The following is a 21,776-nucleotide window of genomic DNA, read 5'->3' as shown; positions in this document are numbered from 1 at the left end:
TGGCCATGCCCCCTCTGAAGACACTAGGGAAGAATCCTATTTTGCCTCATCTAGAGACTGCTGATTACGGGAAATCCTTGGTGTTTCTTGGCTTGCAACACTGTTACTCCAGTCTCTTCATGCATCATCATCTCCTTCCCTGGTAGTATCGGTGTCTTGTCTCCTGTTAGAAGGAAACCAGTCATGTTGGATTTCGGATCTACTCGAATCCAGTGTGCCCTCGTCTGAACTTGATTGCATAAGCAAAGACCCTATTCCCAAATAAGGTCACAGTCACAGTAATGGAGGTTAGGACGGCAATATATCTTTTGAGGGACACGATTTAGTGCACAACATTATCGCACTTGCTTTTTCAGCAGCCTTTGATGTAGCCTAGCACTTCCTCTTCTTGGCTTTGCTTCCAGGATCCAGGATCCTGGTTTTATTCCTATCTCATTGACTGTACCTCCCTATTCCCCTTTCCAGTTCTTCCTCACCCTCTGACCTCTAATTGTTCCAGTGTACCAGTCTGTGTCTGCTCCCTGCCCTTCCTACCAATATTTATTCTTGTGTTTATCTCATCCAGGCACAAGGGTTTAAATTCTACCTGTGCACTCATCGGTCCCAAATTTTAATCTCCACATCAAGTAAGTGGAAAGACAACCCACAAATGGGAAAAGGTACTTTCAAATTGTATCTGCTAAGGCTCTCGCCCCCAGAATATGAAAAGAATGCTTAAAATTCAAAGACTAATAGCGTAATAAGAAAGTTGGGGAGCAGTTTGAACAGACATGTCTCCCAGAAGATATGCAAATGACCATCAAGCACATGAAAAGATAGGCAACATCATTAGTTGCTCCTCACTCTGCGTCATACTGACCCTACAGAATGCGTTTCTTCCTAAGACTGCCCCGTAGCGTTACCATGGCTATATCGTCACAGAATCAGAAGGCCACAAATGTCACCCATCTAGCGGCTGCTAGGCTCAAACTACCAACCTATGGTTAGCAGCCTAGCACATTAAGCGATGCTTATGTGCATGTGAATGCACCCCAGGCATTGGGTTTGGAGAAGAAGGTGGATGAGAAGAATGGGAAAATCGCCCTTGTGGCAAGGACGCTGGATTTTGAACTTGATGTCACCAGTGGAAGAGCTTACAGATCGTGAAGAAGGGAAATTGGCAGAACTTCGTGGGTCTTGAGGAGGAAAGAAATGCTGAAGAAGAAAGGAATCGTGAGGAAGAAGAAGGAAAGAATATTTGACCATGAGAAGACCTTCTAACTCACTGCTGAGTCAGTACTGACACAGCGACTCCCTGTGGTTGGGTGTCGGAGACAGTAGCTGTTTACAGGAGGAGAAAGCCCAGTCTTTCTCCCGGGAGAGGATCAGCTGGACTTTTTTCCTAGACATGGACACAAATGCTAATGGTTTGCTAAGGCTGGTTGGCAGATGCAGGAAGCTGTGAGATGTTATCGTAAAGTATATGAGGAAAAAGAAAGAACCATGCAGCCAAGACTCACTACATTTCTGACTAGAAATGCCACCTAAGCCCCAACAATAACCCAGGTGATCCAGAAGCTTCCAAAAGTGACATTCTCACCACAACTGAAGAATGCCAGGGTTGTCCAACTACTCTTCATCGTCAGAGTAAACGTTAATGATTTATGCGTTCTTTGATTGCATTTCTGTATTGAGATAAATCTGTACATTGATAGGGAATACGTCCAACTGCTAAAGACAACGTTAGGATCAATGAAGATACTGATAATAAAAGATGATGTTAATCATACATTTTTATTGAAATGCTCAACTTACCTCAGAACTGGCTTAGGATGGAGTCATCAGAATAGAACCGTGTTGTTAGTTGGGGGCTACCTGTACTACTTTTCACCCAGTGGGACCTTCCTGGTAGAGGGGTGGGGTTTGGGCAGCTCAAACCCTACTGGCAGCTTCAAGGGAAGGAGCAATCTGCTTCCATGAAGATTCTCTCAAAACTCACTGATGTCGAGAGGACTCTGACTCACAGTGACTCCCATAGGACAGAGCAGAACTGTTTTTTGTGGGTTTATGAGATTATAAATATATTATATATATAATCTTTTATAATATATATATATAAATTTTTATTGGGGGCTCGTACAACTCTTATCACAAGCCATCCATCCATCCATTGTATGTCAGAGATTATAAATCTTTATGAGAGTAGAAAAATCTTAACTTCCTCATGAAGAGGAGCAGGTGGTTTGGAATGCCAGTCTTATGGCTAGGTGCCCAGTGTGAAACCCGCTATGTCTAGATGCTCACCTAGAAAATCCTGTGAAGCAGTCCTGCTCTGTCATGCAGGGTCACCAAGAGTCAGAATGGACTCCATGGCAGACAGCAAAGACAACCGGATGACTAGCGTTTTTAAAAGACAATAACTGATATTAGAAAACTGTGGAGAAATTTATTAAGGGTGGGAATGTAACATGGCATAACTGCTTTAGAATTCACTTTGGCGGTTCCTCCAGAAGTTAAACAGAATATCACACATGAGCCATATGACTAAACGGTGACCCTCCTGCTTAGATACCCAATGACAAGGAAAATACATATTCATCCCCAAAGTCATACATAGATATTTCTAGCCGCATTACTTACAATAGCCCCAAAGTGAAAAACATCCCCCAATGTCCTGATGAATGAATAACTAAAAGGTGTGAAAGCTTTATCTTCAATTCTAAGGAGCGCTTGGGCGGTACTTGTGTCAGTCTGGGTACTCTAGAGAAACAAATCCACAGAAACGCATGTATAGGAGAGAGTTTTATATAAAGGTTAAGTGCACATCAAGAAAACATCCCAACCCACTGCTGCCCAAGCCCACAAGTCCAACATTAACCCATATGTCCGACACCAATCCACAAAGTCCTCCATCTCACAAAACACACACTATGACACTGACTGCAGGAGGAAAGGTGAATCAGTGAACATGTAAGCATCTCAGCACTGGCAGGGGCTTCCATACAGCTTCTCCAGCACCCAGGTCTGCATCGGGGTAGGATCATGCGGTTTCTCCTCAGGGATGGCTTGCAGGAAGTCAGCCTTGCCAGCTGAAGCAGGGAACTGGCTAAGGCAGCTGCACCCTGGTCCGACCATCACAGAGCAAGAGACCCAAGAACCAGAAAGGCAAGGGTCACCGAGCCATTTATCCCTCTGCCCTTCAATTAACCCCACATGTGTTTATCAGCCAGATTGGCACAATAAGCTTTAATTAACTCAATCCACCCCTTACCAATTTGGGAGCTGTGCATAATTCTTGAGCCTCACAATTGCAACTAAGTAACACCTACACCTTAATGCTGTGAATATGTTTCCCCCACCTATGAAAGTTTGTAAGCCAACCATTTCATGCCTTCATCCCCCAATTTTGGGTATCCAATTTAGTAGTTCTTTCATGATTTGATTTGTTCTTTCTCCTGGCATCCTTCTTAGAAGCGAGGATGGTTCCCCACACATGCTTCACACATGTTCTCAGGAGGGACCAGTCCCTTGAAATAGTCAAGGTTCAGTGAAAAAGAGGAAGACCCCATGAGGTGAGACAGGCCCTCAAACATAGGAACGACCGTGAGGATGGTCGAGGCTAGGCAGTGTTTTGTTACGTCATCTATAAGGTCACCACGAGTTGGATCAGCAAATCAAAAACATCGAATAACAAAGTTAGACATGTAGCATCATGTTTCAGCAAAAGGTTGGTGGTTCAAACCCACTCAACAGTTCCATGAGAGGAAATCCCGGTGACCTGCTCGCAGATGATTAAGAGAAAGAACCTGGAGCGTGAAGATCTGAAGGCGATTTGCAAGCACGCAGGGGTTCATGGGTTCTCAGGGACTGAAGACAACATGACGGAGCCCAAGTCCCCTTCCTGCTGCTCATTGAAAGCAGCACATTGTCAAGGTCATCTGCGTTTCACTCCCTTGGCTTTGTGGACCCTTTCCCTTGACTAGTATATCCTGAAAAGCTCTCCCTGTCCCTAAGGTTGACTGTCCCCAGGCCACATCTCTTAATAATTAAAAAAAAAAAGATGTTCAGATTCACTCTGCCTCTCGTGCTGCAGAAACGTGATCTCTGCACAATCGGGTTAGGTGCATCCAAGAGCTATTTTCTGAATATGAAATCCCACCCTTCCTCAGGGTTGACAAGTCAGTGCTCATCCCCAGAGAAGGAAAACGGAACCAGCCATAGCTGCTCAGCAACGTGATGGAGTAATAGACAGCAGATTTGTAGCAGGAATGGGATGGGGTTGGGGTTGGGGAATGTTTTATGTGAATTGTCTTAGTATTCCTTGCAGTTTATTTGAAAAACCACTGTTTTGCCATATCTTACTGAAATAAAAACAAAAGTATTTCATTGCCATTAGTTCTCATGCACAATAGAGTAAATTCTTTTGTTTATCAGTTCTCATGTCAATTAGTTTATTAGTTCTTGTGCCTGAGCAAATAATCAGAGAAGCTGGATTAGGTGGAGAAGAATGCATCACCAGAAGTGGAGGCAGGCTTATCCACAGCATATGCTTTGCAGGTGGCACGACCTGGCTTGCTAGACGTGAGGAGGACTCGAAGCACTTGCTGATGAAGATCAAGGATTACAGCCTTAAAAAAAAAAAAAAGAATTACAGCCTTTGGTATGTATAGATTACAACCCAATGTAAAGTAGCCAAAATCCTCACAACTGGACCAATGGGTAACATCATGATAAAGGGAGAAAAGATGGAAGTGGTTAAGGATTTGGTCTTGTTCAGATCCATAATCCGTGCTCATGGCATCAGCAGTCAAGAAGTGATCAAATGACTCGTTGCATCTGGTCAGTGTTCTGTACAAGGCCTCTTTATATGTTGAAAAACGAGGATGTTGCCTTGAGGATTAAAGTGTGCCTGGCCCAAGCCGTGGACTTTTCAGTTGCCTCATCTGCATGTGAAAGTTTGACATTGAATCGGAAGATCGAATAAGAATCCATGTGTGCGTTGCGGTGCTGCTGAGGAAAGTTGAAATGGCCGTGGACTTCCACAGAAACAAACACATCTGTCTTGGGGGAAGTGCAGCCAGAGTGCCCCTCAGGGGCAATGATGGCTAGACGTCATCTCCCATACTTTGGACATGTTGTCAGGAGAAACCAGTCCCTGGAGAATCACATCATGCTTGGTAAAGTGGAGGGGCAGCACAAACGAGGAAAGTCCACAACGATATGGACGGACAGAGTGACTAGAACAATGGGTTCCAACATAAGAACAATGTTGATGACGGTGCAAGACTGGGCAGTGTTTCCTTCTGTTATCCACGGGGCCGCTGCGAGTAGGAACAGACGCGGTGACACCTAACAACAAGGATACAGACCAGTTTGTCGTTCTCTGGAGCTTGCACGAGGGGATGATGCTGGAAGTGGAGCTTCTATGCTGAGACAGAGTAGGGAGAAAGTGCAGCCAGTTTGCTTTAGCCAGTGAAAACTCTATGCTGCACAGCAGAATACTGCCAGCTATCGTCCTAGAAGATGAACCCCTGAATTGAAAGGCACTGAAAATACACATCGCCCTTCCCCTGAAATGGATTCAAACAAAGCGTGAGCCGTGAAGATGGTGCAGGAGCAGGCACTGTTGAGTTTTGTTGTGTTATAAATGGGGTCGCCGCAAGCTAAAACCCACGGGAGGGCCTCTAATATCGAGAGAGAGCCCAGGGCTATAGAATAGATCTCTCTGATGAGAAGCTAGCACTTGCCCACTGCTGTCAAGTTGCTTGCAACTCATAGCAACTTTATAGGGCAGAGGAGAACTGCCCGTGGGTTTCTAAGACTGTAACTCTTCACGGGAGTAGAAAGTCTCATCTTTCTACCAAGGTCTGGTTGGCTACTTAGACCCGCTGACCTTGTGGTTAGCAGCCCAACACATAACCTCTATGCCACTGGGGCTCTGTTAAAAGTCAAACCCTACAGCCCCAAACTCATGGCCATCCATTCACCTCACATGTATGTTTCTCAAATCAACAAATTTTAGAGTTTCTTCCCAACGATCATTGCCCTGGTAAGTGTTTCTATACCTTAAACAAGTCTGCTGTCACTGGTTTTAGTCTTCATTAAGGAGCCCTTGTGGCCTACTGGGTCAGTTCTACTCGGTCCTATATGGTCGCTATATGAGTTAAAAATCAACTCATATATGAGTTAAAGTCAACTCGACGGCAGTGCGTTTACTAAGTCGATGTGATAGAGATGGATGGAAGGAGGGGTCCCTGTGGCTCTCAAAGAAGTCAAGATGGGTCCTTAAGATGCAGAAGTTTGGCTGTCGACGTTCTGCTGTACTGGTTTAGGAGATGTCCTCACTTTGCAAAAGAAAATCACACGTTCTTGGTTTACATGCTTGATGTAATCTGTGCCTTTTCACTAATATTATTTTTTAAATAATGGGTCTTTCTATGTTTTTACTTTTGTTTTTTTAGGTTTACCTCCAATTCCTGCAGCTTCCAGAACAGGCTTTGCTGAATTTTCCATGAGGGAGCGTATGAGGGAGAAATTACAAGCAGCAAGGGTGAGCGGCGCGGCCCGGCTACCGTGTTCAGTGTTGATTTTCTTGTTCTCCAGGTCCGGGCTGGCTCGCTCTGTTTGAATGCCATTCAATCCACCCTCCGTGTTTATGATGTCTGCATCATATTTCCCCTTGGCACCGGTGAAGGTCGTGCTTCTGGAGAATCTGATGTTGGGTTGCTCTGATCCATTCAAGAACTAGAGGGAGTCTTATTCGCCGATTGTTTTCTACTGAGAACACCAGTGAAGTTTCCACAGCACGTGATAGCCCAGAGCAATCATTTATTTATTTATTTATTTTTCAGTCCAAAGCAGAAAGTGCTTTGCTGCAGGAAATCCCCACGTCGAGAGCCAGGCGCTTGCCAAGTCCCAGTGAGAAAGAATTGGAGACGGAATTTGGCACGGAGGTGAGCAAAGTAGGCAGCATATCCTTTGTCCTCATCCCAAGACAGCAAAGCAGGATAGGAAATGGTCTCACAAATGTTTGAGAACAGTGCTCTGTGCAAAGAAGGTGTTAAAATATTTATTCATTGTTGTGATCAACCCAGAACCCACACGCCTTATTGCTGAGCAGACACCCATGCATGGTAAGCCTACGTGTGACGAAGTAGAACCACTCCGTTGGGTTTTCTTGGCTGGAATCTTTAGAGAAGCTGATTGCCAGGCCTTTCTTCCATGGTGCTGCAGCTGGTGGGTTCCCACCACCAACCTGGGGGTTACTCATCCAGCGCATAGCACTGCCACCACTTGGGGCTCTATTCCTACAGTAGCTACTATTCATAAAGCAGAGCTCTGGGCCAGGGACTTTGCCAACTCATTTTGTCATATTGTCGCATTCGATTGTCCCAGCAGCACTCTCGGTGCATTAGTTCCATGTATGTGGCCAGCTGAAGAAACCACTGGCCTCAGGGTGAGCAGTCAAATACCTCCCCCACCCTCGGTGTGACCAAACGCCCAAAATCACTGCCACCAAGTGGATTCCTACTCACCACGACCCTGTAAGACAGAGCAGAACTGCTCTGTGGGTTTCCAAGTTGAAACGCTTCACAGAGGTAGAAAGCCTCATCTTTCTCCCTTGGAGAAGCGTGTGGTCTCAAACTGCTGACCTTGTGGTCAGCAGCTCCCCTCCTAATCCACTGTGCCACCAGGGCTCCCTTAATGGCCTTAAGTGTACTAGCATAATCTGCTTGTAATTTTTTTGTTAGAATTCGGAATCAATTACAGTGCAAGCTTGCTTGCTGCACAGCCATTAAGGGTGCCATCAAGCCATCCACCTTGCAAGGAAAATGAAATTCTACTGTTCCCTGAATAACTTCTCCACCGAGCACATGCCCACACACAAAAGGAGACACCAACAGAATAAACTCAGAATCCTCCATAGAAATATCTTTTAGCACCTGAGTTTAATTGGGCTGAGATCCATAAGGTCGACAGTTCAAACCCACCAGCAGCTCCTAGGGAGAAAGACAGGGCTTTCTACTCCCAGAACCTGTTACCAGTCAGAAAGTTCACAGAACCTGTTCGACCCTGTCCTAGAGTATTGCTAAGACTTGATGGCAGTGAGTTTGAGTTTGATTTTATTTCCATAATTACTAGTTTTGGAGTTCCTGCCTGGGCTCATGTTTTCACGGGCAGACTCCTTGGTTTATTTTGCATGCTTTTAAATGCCCATTAGTCTCCTTCGTGGAGTACAGGGATTCTGAGGCAGACAGAAAGAAAATAGTGTGAGAGACAATGGGATTATGAGAACATTTAGCCCCACTTCTCAAGAGTTCTAGACTTAGTGGAGTCTTGGACAGTCTGACCGATATAGGAGGCTGAACTTACTGCAGTTTTGTTGTTTGATTTCCATTGCTTCTTTATCTTTGTAGTAAACACATGCCCATCCATCTGTTTCTCCCCTCATCCTCAACCTTTCAGTAGTTGCTTGCCCCACCCAGGGACTGGCTAGTGGAGAGACAAACAGTCACAGTCAGCAAGCATAGACTGAGGGCTTCACTTGCCAGGGGGGAGGGATGAAAGTGCAGGGACTCAGCAAAAGCCCAAGCCTTGTGCCTGTAGGGTCATCTCTGGACTTAAGAGGGCCAAGTGTACAATGAAGCATTACTGATGCATTTCTTCATAGACTACTTAGAAATGACCCTGTGTGAACTGGACAGTCAGCATTGAGTTGTAAGTTGAAGATGTTCTGGTGATGCAGTTGTTAGTGCTACACTGGTAACCTGAAGGTCGGTGGTTCAAACCTACCAGCTGCTCCATGGGAGGAAGATGAGGCCATAGCCTACCATAAAGACTTACAGTCTTGGGGATCCTAGCCCGGGGGGGAGGGAGTTCTTCTATGCCCTCAAGGGCTACCGTGAGTTGGAATCAACTCAGTGACAACTGCTTTGGTTTGGGCTTTATCAATTGTAAAAGGATACTTTATGCTTGTTTGATTTTTGAAGGTTAGCCCATGTTAGAATATTCTCAGTTTCTCAATTTAAATAGCTTATCTTTTTCCCGCCCCCTAAAAATATATAGCCAGGTAAAGAGGTGTTGAGGACTCCACAAGATGACACCCAAGGTTATGCAAGAGCCAAGTTCCGTGAATCTGCGCGGAAAGTCAAGTCTAAACCCCCGGTGAGAATCTCTTTCAAAAGCATGCCCCTCTCCCTTTCTCGAACCTTGTCCCTCCACCTGTCACTCTCCCTTCCTCTTCTTCCTTCTCCTGCCCCTCCCCTTCTCAAAAATAGCCAATCAGCGATGGTTAGATACATAACTGGCATCCTGGTGCGATGGTGTATGCAAGGCAAAAGACAGAAGTGGTTTGTGCTTCCAGAAACCTAGCAGCTAGCTAGACAGGTTAGAGTTTCTCAGGTTTGGGGAGGAAGCAGGGCGTGTTCATCATGAGACGGCCCACCTCTGATTGCACTGGGAAAGAAAGGAGGGACGAAATCACGAAGAAAGACTCAAAAGCAAGAAGATGGTCATTGATTTGTTGTTGTTTTGGATTGGGTTTCGAAGGTGAGCAGATTCTGACTTGTTCATAATTAAATAAAACCATCTCAGCATTGGCTGCTCAAAAAAAGTCCATTCTTTATAATCATCCACTTTACTAATTTTAATCATCTTTCCTCAATAATTTTTACTGATGTCCATTATATAGAGAATGTATATTGTATGTGTGTATCTCAAGTTCCTTGTTCAAGTAGGCACCGTTTGGTGACTGCAAGTTTGAAAGTTCATTGCCAATAATTTTTGTACCTTCAAAAATAACACTTGCCAGATGCCTACAATATGTCTCGGCCCACTATCAACAAGCTGGCCAATGTTAGGGTACCCAATAAACAAGGTAAGCACGGGTTTTCTTGTGCTTACTTACTGATCTGTAATGAAGAGTTTCACCTTTATTTTCTCTACCACATTGAAGATTCTGTTTCTAAGTATGACTGGCATCTTTCGCTCTCCCAGCTCCATAGCACCTGCCCACAGAGTCAAATCCTCTTCTCAAAATGACCATTCCTGGCAGGGATAAGCTACCGAGTTCACAAGGTAGACACGGGCTTACTTGTGCATACTTTTAATCAGTGGTGAACACTCCATGTGTACTGGTTCACTGCAGCTTAGCCAGTCTGTAGGAGTAAGCCCATCTTTGTCTTCCTTCCTGGGTCTTCTGCTTCTATAGTTACCCAGTAGCCGGTCAGTTTCTACAACCTAACGTTGCCCCTGCTCTTTTCTCCCTAGGTCCCACCTGGCTTCCCTTCTGCAGAAGAGGCCTATAATTTCTTCACTTTCAACTTTGATCCGGAGCCAGAGGAGAAACCAAAAGCCAAACCTAGAGAAGAAGCTAATCAGGAGGAAGAGGAGGGAGAGGAAGAAGAACCCCCTGAGCAAGAAGGCATCAACAAAACGGTATTTGGCCTCGGGCAGGTAGTGAGGAGGGGTTGCTGGCTGACAAAAACCGAACAAACTTGCACAGTCCAGATTTCAAATGTGCAGACATAACTGGAACCTTTCACTGCCAGGATGCTCCTTAGAAGGGAGATTGGGGAGACTTCATCTCACGTAGTTAGGACAGGTGACAAAGAGGGAGCAACCACACGAGAATGGCATCCATGGGTAGAGAGTCTGTGAAAGAGAGGAAGACCCTGAAGGAGATGGAGTGGCAACAGTGGCTGCAACCACGGGCTGAAACGTAACAATTGTGAGGATGGTGCAGGACCGGGTAGTACTTCATTCTGTTATATACTATTATCAATCAGCATCAGCCTCGGAACTGGCTCGTCAGCCTTTGACTATAACAAACACTGACAATGAACCCAACTGAAACCTGCCAAGTGACAACACAAAAGGGTGGTCTGACCATCGATGACAACCAAGAAACCCCCATGGAGCGGTCTCCGTCTCCGATTCATGGGGTCACCGTGAACTGCAATCGACTCCAGGGCAGCAGATGTGCTTTTGTGGTTTGATACTCATTACGGTGGGGCAGGCAGACAGTGAGGCAGCATGACCGTGATGTCCTCTTGTTTTCGTTGTTGTGGGGCCATCAAGGCCATTCCGACTCAGAGTGACAACATGCCCAGGACCGCATGCCCCTCACGATCGTTCCTGTGCTTGAGTCCGTTGTGGCAGCCACTGGGTCACGCCAGCACCGTGTGGACCTTCCTGTGCCGCGCCGACCCTGACCTTCAGCAAACCTGAGGTCCTTCTCCAGGGACTGGTCTCTCCTGGCCACATGGCCAAAGTCTGTGAGACAAAGTCTCGCCATCCTTGCCTCCAAGGAGCACTCTGACCGTGTTTCTTCCGAGACAGATGGGTTTGTCCTGTTAGCAGTCCATGGGGTTTTCAGTGCTCTTCGCCAGCACCGCAGCCGTGACAAAAGTGGCTGCGGACACACTGCCCACCGTCAGGTGCAACAAACAGCTCGAGCAATCTTAGTGGAAAACAGTCGGGGTTTGAGACTTTTCTGAAACTTGTGAGTTGGCCTCACAGCGTGGGGAGTTAAAACAACACTCCCCCTGAATTAGACTCCTAGCACCAACGCTCCGTGTGTTGCCCAGTTGAACGGTTCCCTGTGGTTTTCCAGGTTGCCACCTTTTGGAAGCAGATCACCAACCTTCCTTCTAAGGTGCCTCGTGGTGGGTTAGAACCACCAACTTTTCACTTAGTCGCCCAGCGCTTAACCCACTGCACCACTCAGCAACTCCTTGGGCTACATTGACCTTGATTAAATCTGTCTGGTTTTCTCTCCACCACAAACCAAAAGGGAGCGCAGTCGCTTGCGGAAGTTTCCGGTGAGAACCCACACAAAGATTAATATTCATTTCACGTGGATGGGCCAAATGAAGCGTCCCTCTCTGCCCCTACTGCCTTACAAGCAAAGAGCTTTCTCTTTCCAACCCCACACCCAGGGTACAGCTCGGATTCCGGAATTGTGGATGGTTTGCATGACATGAAAGGAAAACATACCAAGACATTCCTGAACATGCCCGCGAGATATTGATCAGTGTTTAGCGTAGACTCTCTTTCTTAAAAGATGTCTGCCAGAAAAGAATTTGCTTACCTAGGTTTATGGAGACTTGGGCATCTGTTACCTTGTCATTCTTCCCGAGGTCAAATGATTTGTAAAAGACACACACAAAAAATGATTAAAAGGACTTCGAAAGGGTTTAGCTTAGGTTTCAGTAATTTCCACATGCAATGCCTATTTCTATTAGAAAGTGTTTCCGGAGGTCCTGAAATTAAAAAGACTAAGTCTTCCTTTAGGCTTCTACTTGCTTCCGGCATCCAGGCCCTCGCAGTGAACCTGGGACTTGCCACAATTCTACCCAGAACTGGTCCACGCCGGGAGAAGTCCTCACCGTCCACCTTCACGTTTGCAGGATACCTTCAGTCCTTAAAACTAGCAATGGCCGTTGGACCTGGGTCCTAGAGGGACTTGGAAACTGAGCCCTGCACGAAAGCACTGACGGAACCCAGATCACACTGTGCATCTGCCGGAAATGGCACATACGTATCTCTTGGCCATCCTCTTGTACCTACCACAAAGGTCAAGATCCTTTGAAAAGCTTTGGGTTTCCTTTGGTTTTTGATGGTGGTGGGGTGGTGAATCCCTTAATTCTCTGAGTCTTTTTTTAATACTAAAGACCCTAAAATGTTTTTTCTTTCCCCTCTTGCATAAATTATCTGTAGTTGCATAACAAATCCCATCACTCATATATGTTTATCAATATCACAAGCAAGTGAAATTTTTGCTGAAGGAAATTCAAAACCAGATGTAGCAATACACAGACAGGAAACAGCCAGAAATGTCAGCTGCATTCAAAAGAGGTCATGGAACAAGGCTATCTTTTTGCTGATGTCAGATGTATCTCGGTGGAAAGCAGAGAATACCAAATCTGATTTATTTACAGTAAGAGATGTGTCAGGGGAAGCCAGCCCCTAACACATCATTACGGATCCAGTAGGCTCAATTGTACAGTGACAATAAGTAAAGATCATAGTAAAGTTATAGAGAGCATAAGAGATAGAAGTATTGAAATAAATGGAGTCAGACACGATTCATAGTAGCATGCTCACCTCTGCCCTACTTGATGGTCCACGTGGAGGGAGAGAGAGAGATTGAATGCTAGCCCAGGCTTTTTATATTCTCTTTGGACATGCAAGCCCCCTAAATTACAGGTGAGGACATACATCACAGGAAGGGACTGTGCTATAGGTAATACAGTAATGAGGAGGAGTTGTCTAGGGACATACACGCCTTAGGAAGAGGAGGGATTGGGCGTATACATGTGACAAGATGGGCGGATCCTAGGTTTAGGATGGCGGCTTAACTTTGACCTATTCTCTAGATCTCCATAGTAACCGTTATCAGTAGGGTGTAAACCCCACCTACTGGAACCAAATAGATGACTGCAGGCGTCCATTGTCCTTAACAGCAGGGAGTGGGGCCCCCTGCAGAGTGGCAACTGATAGCCCTCAGGAAGGATGCCTGTGAGCATCTGACCTCCCCCCACAGAGATGGAGCTGGGATTCAAACCCAGTCAGATGGACCGAGGGTACAGACTCATCACCTCTGTGCCTGGCGTTTTTGCTTCAGGTTGGTGGAATGATAATCTCCATCATAGCTTGTGACGTAATGTTCTAAAAACCAATGTCCAAAGTAAGCACCCTCGGAGGAGGCCAGATCTGTTAGGAATCGACTGCTCTGCTTAGCACCTCTCCTTAGGCCTATCTTCTGGGCGTAGAGCAACACCACTGTCCAAGAAACTCGACACACCAAGATCAAAGGTCACAGAGGTTTAGGCTTTCATGGAAAACATCAAAGGAAACGCTAGCTTGGTTGCGGGACATATGCAGTTTGAGGAATTTAATATTGCGAGTTGTTTCTCGAGGCAAACCCTGAAGCTTGATCTGATGTGTCCGTGTAATTTGTACACACCCAGGATGACGAGGAGCTGCTCAGTGGTAAAGACGCCGAGGCCTTCCTGCTGGGCTTGGACCACACGGCTGCAGACTTCGTGGCAGTCAGACCTGCAGACTATGAAAGTGTCCATGCTCGGGTGCAGATGGAAAAAGAGATCCTGTTCACACCCAGTCGGCTGGCAGGTCCTCCCCCCTTTTCATTGTCTCCTTGGCTTTATCAACTTCATTTAGAGGATGTCTGGATAATAGATAAGGAACCCCATGTGTTAGTCTGGGTACACTAGAGAAACAAATCCATGGACACACATATGTGTATAAGAAAGGCATTTATATACTAGACGAATTGAACATTGAGAAAGCACCCCAACCCAATCCAGTCCAAGGTCATAAGTCTGATATTAGCCCCTATGTCCAGCAACAATCTATAAAGTTCTCTTCAGACTCACGAAATGCATGCAATGATGCCAAATGCAGAAGATCACAGGCCAGTGGGTAGAAAGTCTTTGGTGGTAGAAGCATCTCAGCACAGGCGGGGGTCTCCACATGGCCATTCCAGTTCCCAGGGCCGCATCAGGGTACGTCCATTTGGCATCTCCTCAGGGATGCCTCACAGGAAAGTCAGCCTTGTCAGTAGAGAGTCTCCAAGGGAGTGAACCAAGAGAGAGGGGTATCTTCCACCTCCAAGGAGAAAGTACCAGATTTCCCAGAATTCTCAGGAGAAGGCCATGCCCACAAAAGCCTCATTGGCTATCTCCGGATTGACAGCCTAGACTCCACCCCTACACCCTTCATCCTTACATTGACACCAGATTAGGTGACTACCACAGCCCAGTGCCATAAGTGATTCCAGTTTTTAATGGGATTTGGTCGTCATGACACCGTCAAAGCAAAAATGGTTGTTTGTTACCATTGAGGCATCTCCAACTCATGGTGGCTCTGTGCCCAACAGAAAAAAATGTCGCCTGGTTGCCACCTGTGACATCTTTATGATCATTGTTATCCTCCAGTTAACTATTGAAGTCACTATGTCTTCCAACCTAAGGGGCTCAATTCTGGGCACTATGTTGGACAATGATTTCGTGTGATCCATAAGGGTTCATTGGTTAATTTTGAAAGTCAATCACCAAACCTTTCTCCCTGCTCTGTCAGGAGGCACCACTGAGAACTGTTGCTCATGGATGACTGCTTTAATTGGAAATACAGGTGGCCTAACTCACAATGGAAGAGCCCTTGTGGCATATTGGGTTATGCATTGGCTGCTAATCACAAGCTAGTCGTTCAACACCACAAGCTGCTCCAAGAGAGAAAGACAAAACTTTCAACTCCCATAAAGATTTACGTTCTTGGAAACCCGCAGAAGCAGTTCTCTTCTGCCACATAGGGTCACTATGAATCAGAAAGGACTGAGTAGTAGTGAGTGTTGAGTTTTTGTTAGCTGTCAAACTACATCATAGCAACATGCAAGTTCCCAGGGTCCAATAAACAGATGCATGAGTTGTAGAAAACAAATGAAGCATAGGGAAAAATATTCAATCAACAAACATTGATGTTGTTGTTGTTATAATTCATAGCAACCATGGGTACAACAGATTGAAACACTGCCCAATCTTGCACCATCTTCATAATTGTTGCTATGTTGGAGCCTCTGTCAGTCCATCTCATTAAGAGCTTTCCTCTTTTTCTCTGCCTCTGCTGTACCAGGCCTGATGTCCTTCTCCAGGAACTGGTCTCTCCTAATAACACGTCCAAAGTCCATGAGACAACTCTTGCCACCCTTGCCTCTCAGGAGCTCTCTAGCCATACTTCTTCCAAGGCATGTTAGTTTTTCCTTTCGACAGTCCTTGATATTTTTAATGTTCTTCAGTCTTCCTTATTTACTGTCCAGCTTTCACATGCATGTGAGGTGATGGAAAATACCATGGCTTCCGGCAAATGCACCTTTAGTCCTCAACGCAACCTCCTTGCTTTTCGACACTTTAATAAAAGTCTGTGCAGCAGATTTGCCTAATGCAAAGTTTCATTTGATCTTGATGGCTGCATCCATGAGCACTGGCCATGGATCTCGGCAAGATGACATCCTTTACCACTGCAATATTGTCTCCGCTTGTCATGATGTTGTTTATGGCAACTTGTTAATAAGCCTTCCTGTCATCCTGTTCCAACACTCTTCTTCATAAAATCTAATCATCAAAATTGGTTTTTCCCTTAACTGTATGAACCTACAAGATGATATTGTAGGAAAATGCATTCCTCTCTCTCTCTGTTCTGCTTCTAGACAGTAATTAGAAAAGTTGGGAGTTGTCAAGAACATAAACCTCCGGTGGTGGATTTGATTTGTCAAACCCCAGCTTAGATTGACACTAATGTTTCTTGCCTTGACTTATCTAGTTCCAACATACAAAAAGCTTCCTGAGAATGTGCAGCCCAGATGCCTGGAAGATGAAGGCCTTTACACAGGGGCGAGACCAGAGGTGCCCCGCACAAGCCAGAACATCGCAGAGAACAGGTTGCTGACACAGGAGCCTGTAAGTGTTCTTTTCCCAATGGGGCAGCCCCTGTGCTCGTTCCTCCCCTTTTCCTCTTGAGAGTGTGTGTAGGAAGTGCTTTCTTTGGGCCTTAACAGAAATAAGTATAAATTTCAATAAGCATAAATGCATCTGAAACAACACAACCTCACAACTGCTCACAGCCACTTGGTGTGAACTAGACCAGACCTTCTCCTACCACATCAAGTATCTCCCCCAAATGATGGAAATTTGTAATCAAGGTACTCCAAGAGACCTTCGAAGAGTTCATGGAAATAATTCCGTTATCTAAAGATGGGAGTAGAAATACATGAAACTGAAGACAGAAAAGTAATAGGAAGGCACAGAGACACATTTATGTTCCCTGCAGGAATTTCTATAATAGCAAAAACACGGAGACAACCCAAGACAATTATAGAGGAATGGGTAGGCAAACTCTGGGACATTCACACAATCGAATATTATGTATTGATAACGCTCTTAAACACTGCAAGACCTGGGCAAAACTAGAGAACATTATGTTTATCAAATTTAGTCACTCCTATAAAGGTAACTATTAAACAATGTCATTATTATAAGGAAAAACACAAAGAAAAAGAAAACTTGTATTGACACCAAAAGATAAGACTTTGAAGACTCTGAGGAGGCCAGCGATGGAGATGCGGGTGGGGAGAGAGGAGGGATAGGGAATTATAGAGGGGAGGAGGAAGAATAAAACATAGAGCCACGTTTATGGAGGGGGTTAAGGGAATATCGTTACAGATTTCATGTGTCGAGATGGGCTGTGCAACGCTATAGACTGTGCTTGTTTAAAAACAAAAATAAACTGATTTAAAAAGAGTGGGTGAAGGCTCACAGCTTTAAAATCCCTTCAGATCCCTCCCCTCAGATCTCAAGAATGATCGGAGTGGCTATAAAAGGAGGGAGAGCAAAACTGAAGTGGACTTGGACTCTTTCCGGACTACACGTTCATTTCAAACATATGGGGAAAATAAAAAAAAAAACAATAGAAAGACTCGACAAGACAATAAGTTGGTGCTTTGAACGGATTCATAAAATCAACAAACCACCGGCAACTCTAACAAAGGAAAAGAAGAAACTGCAAATGGGGCATCACCCCCCAAACGGACTGAAATGGGAAGACTAATAACAGATACTCGGACCCACACGCCAGAGAAAACCTACAAGAAATGGACATTGTAGAAAGTCACTGCCACCCTAAACTAACGTGGCCTGTAATCGAAAGCCTTAACAAACCAGTAAAAAAAAATAAGTAATTGATCAAGTCATTAACAAACTATCAACAACAGCGAAAGTCCAAGGCCCTGAGAGTTTCACTGGTGAATTCTACCAGAGACACCATTTTACTCAAACTATACCAAAGTATAAAAAACAATGGGGAGAATTCCAAATTCATTTTATAAAGGTAATGTAACACTGAGACTGTAACCAGGCAGACACTTCAGTGAAAAACAAAACTATGGACCTAGATCCCTCAGGACCATAAATGCACATTTTCTCAACAGAACACTAGCCAATAGAACCCAACAATAAGTCACCATTATCATAACAATAACGCATCATGACCAAGTGAGATTCATACCAGCTATACAAGGATGACTCAACAATAGGAAAATGATTGATGTAATCTATCACAAAAATAGAGCCAAGGAAAAGAAACACATGATCATATCAATTGATGCAACAACAAAAAATAGCATTTCACAAAATCCAACGGCCATTCTGGGTAAAAACTCACAAAATGGGAATGGAATGGAAATTCTTCAATATAATAAAGAACGTGTATAAAAAAACAACAGCTAACATTATTTTCAACAGAGAGAAATGGAAAACATCCTCCTTGTGAATAGGAACCAGATAAAGATGTCCATCATCTCCATTTCGATTCAAAATGTTGCTGAACTCTTAGCCAGAGCTATAAGGCAAGAAAGGGAAATGTAAATCATCCAAATTGGCAAAGAAGTAAAAACTCTATTTTCAGATGACACGATTCCATATGGAAAAAAGTCTTTGACAGGAAAATGGTTGGAATAATCTTTAAAACTTCCAGCAATCTTTAACACCTCAACAAGGGAAAGAGAGTCCCATTTTCTCAGTGGGCAGAGGACATGAACAGACATATCACCAAGAACAGATTCAAGCAGCAAACAGATGGAAAAACTGCTCATGCTCATTAGCCACGAGAGAGAGGCAAATCGAAACTCACCGCAATCAAGCATGAAAAGCAAAACTCAGAGAAACCATTGACAACAAATGATGGTGAGGGTCTGGGGAGACCAGATTCACACACAACTGGTGGGACCATAAAACACTATGGCCACTATGGAAATTAGTACGGTACTGCCTCAAAACCTTAGGAACAGAAATGCCTTACAACCAGCAATTCTACTTGGCATCTATCCGAGAGCAATAAGAACCAGGACCCACATAGATTCCTGCACATTCGTGTTCATTGCAGCACTGTTCACAGTAGCAAAAAGAGGGAAGGCTCCACATTTGTTTGGCATTTCCAATTTTTCTCCTCCGGCTTTTCCTTTAGAAATTAGGAATTGTGCTTTTTCTTGAGGACTCGTTTAAGCTTTTCCTTAAGTTTTCCTTTGCCTGGGGTGGTGGCATGGAGAATGTGGGAAGGGACTACATCTTAAATCAATCGTGAGGAATGTTCATGGCATCCTGAATGCTAATGGAAACAGGCGTTGAAAGTTGCACCAGGAGGAAGGTATCTGAAATGTGTGTGCTGGCACAGAGTTGTGGCAAGTTTTACATGTGTTGTCTGCGTATATTTTCTCAATATGTTGCTTATTTGGTAAAGTACTTTCTCTACAACTAAAAATTATCTTGCCCTTTCCACTGGTTGGCTTGCAGGGGAGAGGATGGTTCGGCGACGATGGCAGGATCCTGGCCCTGCCCAACCCCATCAAGCCATTTCCCACAAGATCACCAGTGTTAAAACAGGAGCAGGATACTAAGACTGAACTGGAAATGTTATACAAAAAGGTAATCCCCTCCCCCAATTTGAACATCTAGAACTGCTTGAAAACAATTTTATTTTTCTTTTGCATCCTTGGAAGCCTTGAATGAGTGGCATTCTATTTGGATATCCTGCGGTTTGTTTTTTTAAATTCACTACCTTGAGGCATCCTGGGGGCTTGTAGGGTACTAACAGCAAGGTCAGCAGTTTGAAACCATCAGCCACTCCACTGGCGAAAGATGAGGCTGTTTGCTCCCATAAAGGCTCGATGGCAGCTGGAATCGACTCGATGGCAGTGAGAACCTACCTTGGCTTGTCTAATCCCTTCTTACATGTGAAAAAGTTTTCCTAGCCAGGAATGGCACAGTCAGTGTCTGTGGTAGGACAGGTTGATTAGAGCAACAAATCCAGAGACACTCATATATGTACGAGAGAGAGCTTTATATCAAGTAGTAATTATATATCAAGCAAACATCCCAGCCTAGTCCAGGTCAAGTCCAGAAGTCTAGTGCTAGTCCAGAAGTCCCTCTTCAGACTCATACAGCAGCATGCAATGACGCAAAATGCAGGAAGGTCACAGGCCGATGGGTGCAAAGTCTTGTGGATCCAATGGCAGCGGGTGCATCTCCAGGGCTCTGGCAGGTCTCAGCCACATGGCTCGCCACCAGAAATGTGAAGCAGAGAGAGAGGAAGCTCCCGGGATCTTCCTGTGAGAAGTCCATGCCCACCAGGAGGTGCCATGAGACTGACCTGACTAACAGGCTAAACCCCAGCGCTTCCATTCTCTGTCTTCACGTTGACAGGACATTGTGTAAGTAGCAGTGTCATTATTTGTCTGTCCAGATCAGAGCAAACCAAGTCATTTACCTCAAGTCCATTCCAACTTGTGTAACCCCATGTGTCTCAGCATGGAGGTATGCTCCACGGGGTTTTCAGTGGCTGATTGTTCAGAAGTAGATCTCCAGGCCTTTCTTCCAAGTTGCCTCTGCCCTCTGACATTGAGTCAATTCTGAAGCTCATGGGTTTTCTAAACCTGTAAGTCTTTACTGGAGCAAATGGTCTCATCTTCTTCTCACAGAGCAACTGATGGGTTTGAACCATTGGCTTTGCAGCCCAACATCTAAGCCAGTGTCACCAAAACCCAAAACCAAACAAACTCACCCCTCTAGTCTCTGTGGGTTTTCAAGACTGTCAACCTTTATGGGAGTCGAAACCTCATCTTCCTTCTATGGAGCAACTTGCAGGTTTGAACCACCAACTCGTTAGCAGTTCAACCCTTAGTCCGCGATACCATTCAGGCTTCTGAGTTGTCTCTAGGTGGACTCAAACCAACAGCCTTTGGGTTGACAGGCAAGCACTTAGCCGTTTGTATTGCTCACGGTCATATCAGGTCAACTGCGGCTGCAGTGTTGCGGAGGCCACATCTGACCTCCTCCGGCTACCCAACGACAAGGAGAATCCAACTCCACACAAACCCAAAGCCCATCGCCACCAGGCAGAAGTCAGACAAGTCTCTACCGTCCATCCTTCTTTGACCCTGTTCTGACGTCAACCTTTCCCTCCTCCCACTCTGGGTTCGATAAGTCCTTGTGCTGACTACATGGAACTGACAGACAGTACTCACATGGATGGGATTTCATGAGGGAAGTTAACAGGTGACCACAAGTCAGGATCAGAAAACACGAAGGATACACGCTTTTGTCCACAACAAAGCCCCACCTTCGTCACGTCTCTCTCTGGTCCTCAGGCACACTCAGGCTCTGTGACTGTTGTTTTCCCAGCACCCATGTAGAGAGTTGTATTCCTGTCCCATCAGCGACTGTCTGTACTTTTCCATCTTGGTCTCCTTTGGGCATGTGCCGCTGGCCCTGCTAAGTCACCACCAGCTTCCAGTCCAGACACCTCATCTCAGCTTGCGTGGGTTTCCAGTTTTCACCCGAAGACTCAGGAATCAAATCACTCTCAGAGATAAAACTGTACCCCGGGAAAGCTATAGGGAAAGCTATCCCTATTGTGTTCACGATCGTCCTTAGCCTGTAGAGGAGGAAAAGAGGCGTGACCAAAAGAAATGCCAGGGCCCGGGCGTTCCTGTTCTCACGTGGGAAGAAAGGTGGGTTCTTCTGAGCCATCTCCTCAACAGTTCATAGCAGCAGCAGTCAAGGGATCCAAAGACAGGCTGCACTGCGTAAATCTGCTGCAGAAGACCTCTGTAGAATATCAGAAAACAAGGATGCCACTCTGAGGACTAAGGTGCGCCTGACTCAAGCCAGGGCATTTTCAGTTGTCTCATCTGTGCGGCAAAGTTGGGCATTGAATAAGGAAGACCA

The 21,776-nt window shown here is 45.3% G+C and overlaps 1 protein-coding gene across 2 annotated transcripts in view; it reads left to right on the top strand.

The window, feature by feature from the left end:
- CC2D2A (coiled-coil and C2 domain containing 2A) overlaps positions 1-21,776 on the top strand; it is a 132,345-nt gene that overhangs the window by 28,777 nt on the left and 81,792 nt on the right. For both annotated transcript variants that reach the window (XM_075544514.1, XM_075544515.1), the window contains 7 exons: positions 6,441-6,529; positions 6,831-6,932; positions 9,046-9,144; positions 10,249-10,416; positions 13,953-14,115; positions 16,321-16,457; positions 19,344-19,475. In XM_075544514.1, the coding sequence (XP_075400629.1) occupies positions 6,441-6,529; positions 6,831-6,932; positions 9,046-9,144; positions 10,249-10,416; positions 13,953-14,115; positions 16,321-16,457; positions 19,344-19,475 (890 nt within the window). The remainder of the gene's footprint in view (positions 1-6,440; positions 6,530-6,830; positions 6,933-9,045; positions 9,145-10,248; positions 10,417-13,952; positions 14,116-16,320; positions 16,458-19,343; positions 19,476-21,776) is intronic.

The sequence above is a fragment of the Tenrec ecaudatus genome, chromosome 3, assembly GCF_050624435.1.
Source record: "Tenrec ecaudatus isolate mTenEca1 chromosome 3, mTenEca1.hap1, whole genome shotgun sequence".
Taxonomy (NCBI): domain Eukaryota; kingdom Metazoa; phylum Chordata; class Mammalia; order Afrosoricida; family Tenrecidae; genus Tenrec; species Tenrec ecaudatus.
The sequence above is the reverse complement of the archived record's forward strand: the minus strand, read 5'-3'. Positions and strand labels throughout refer to the sequence as shown.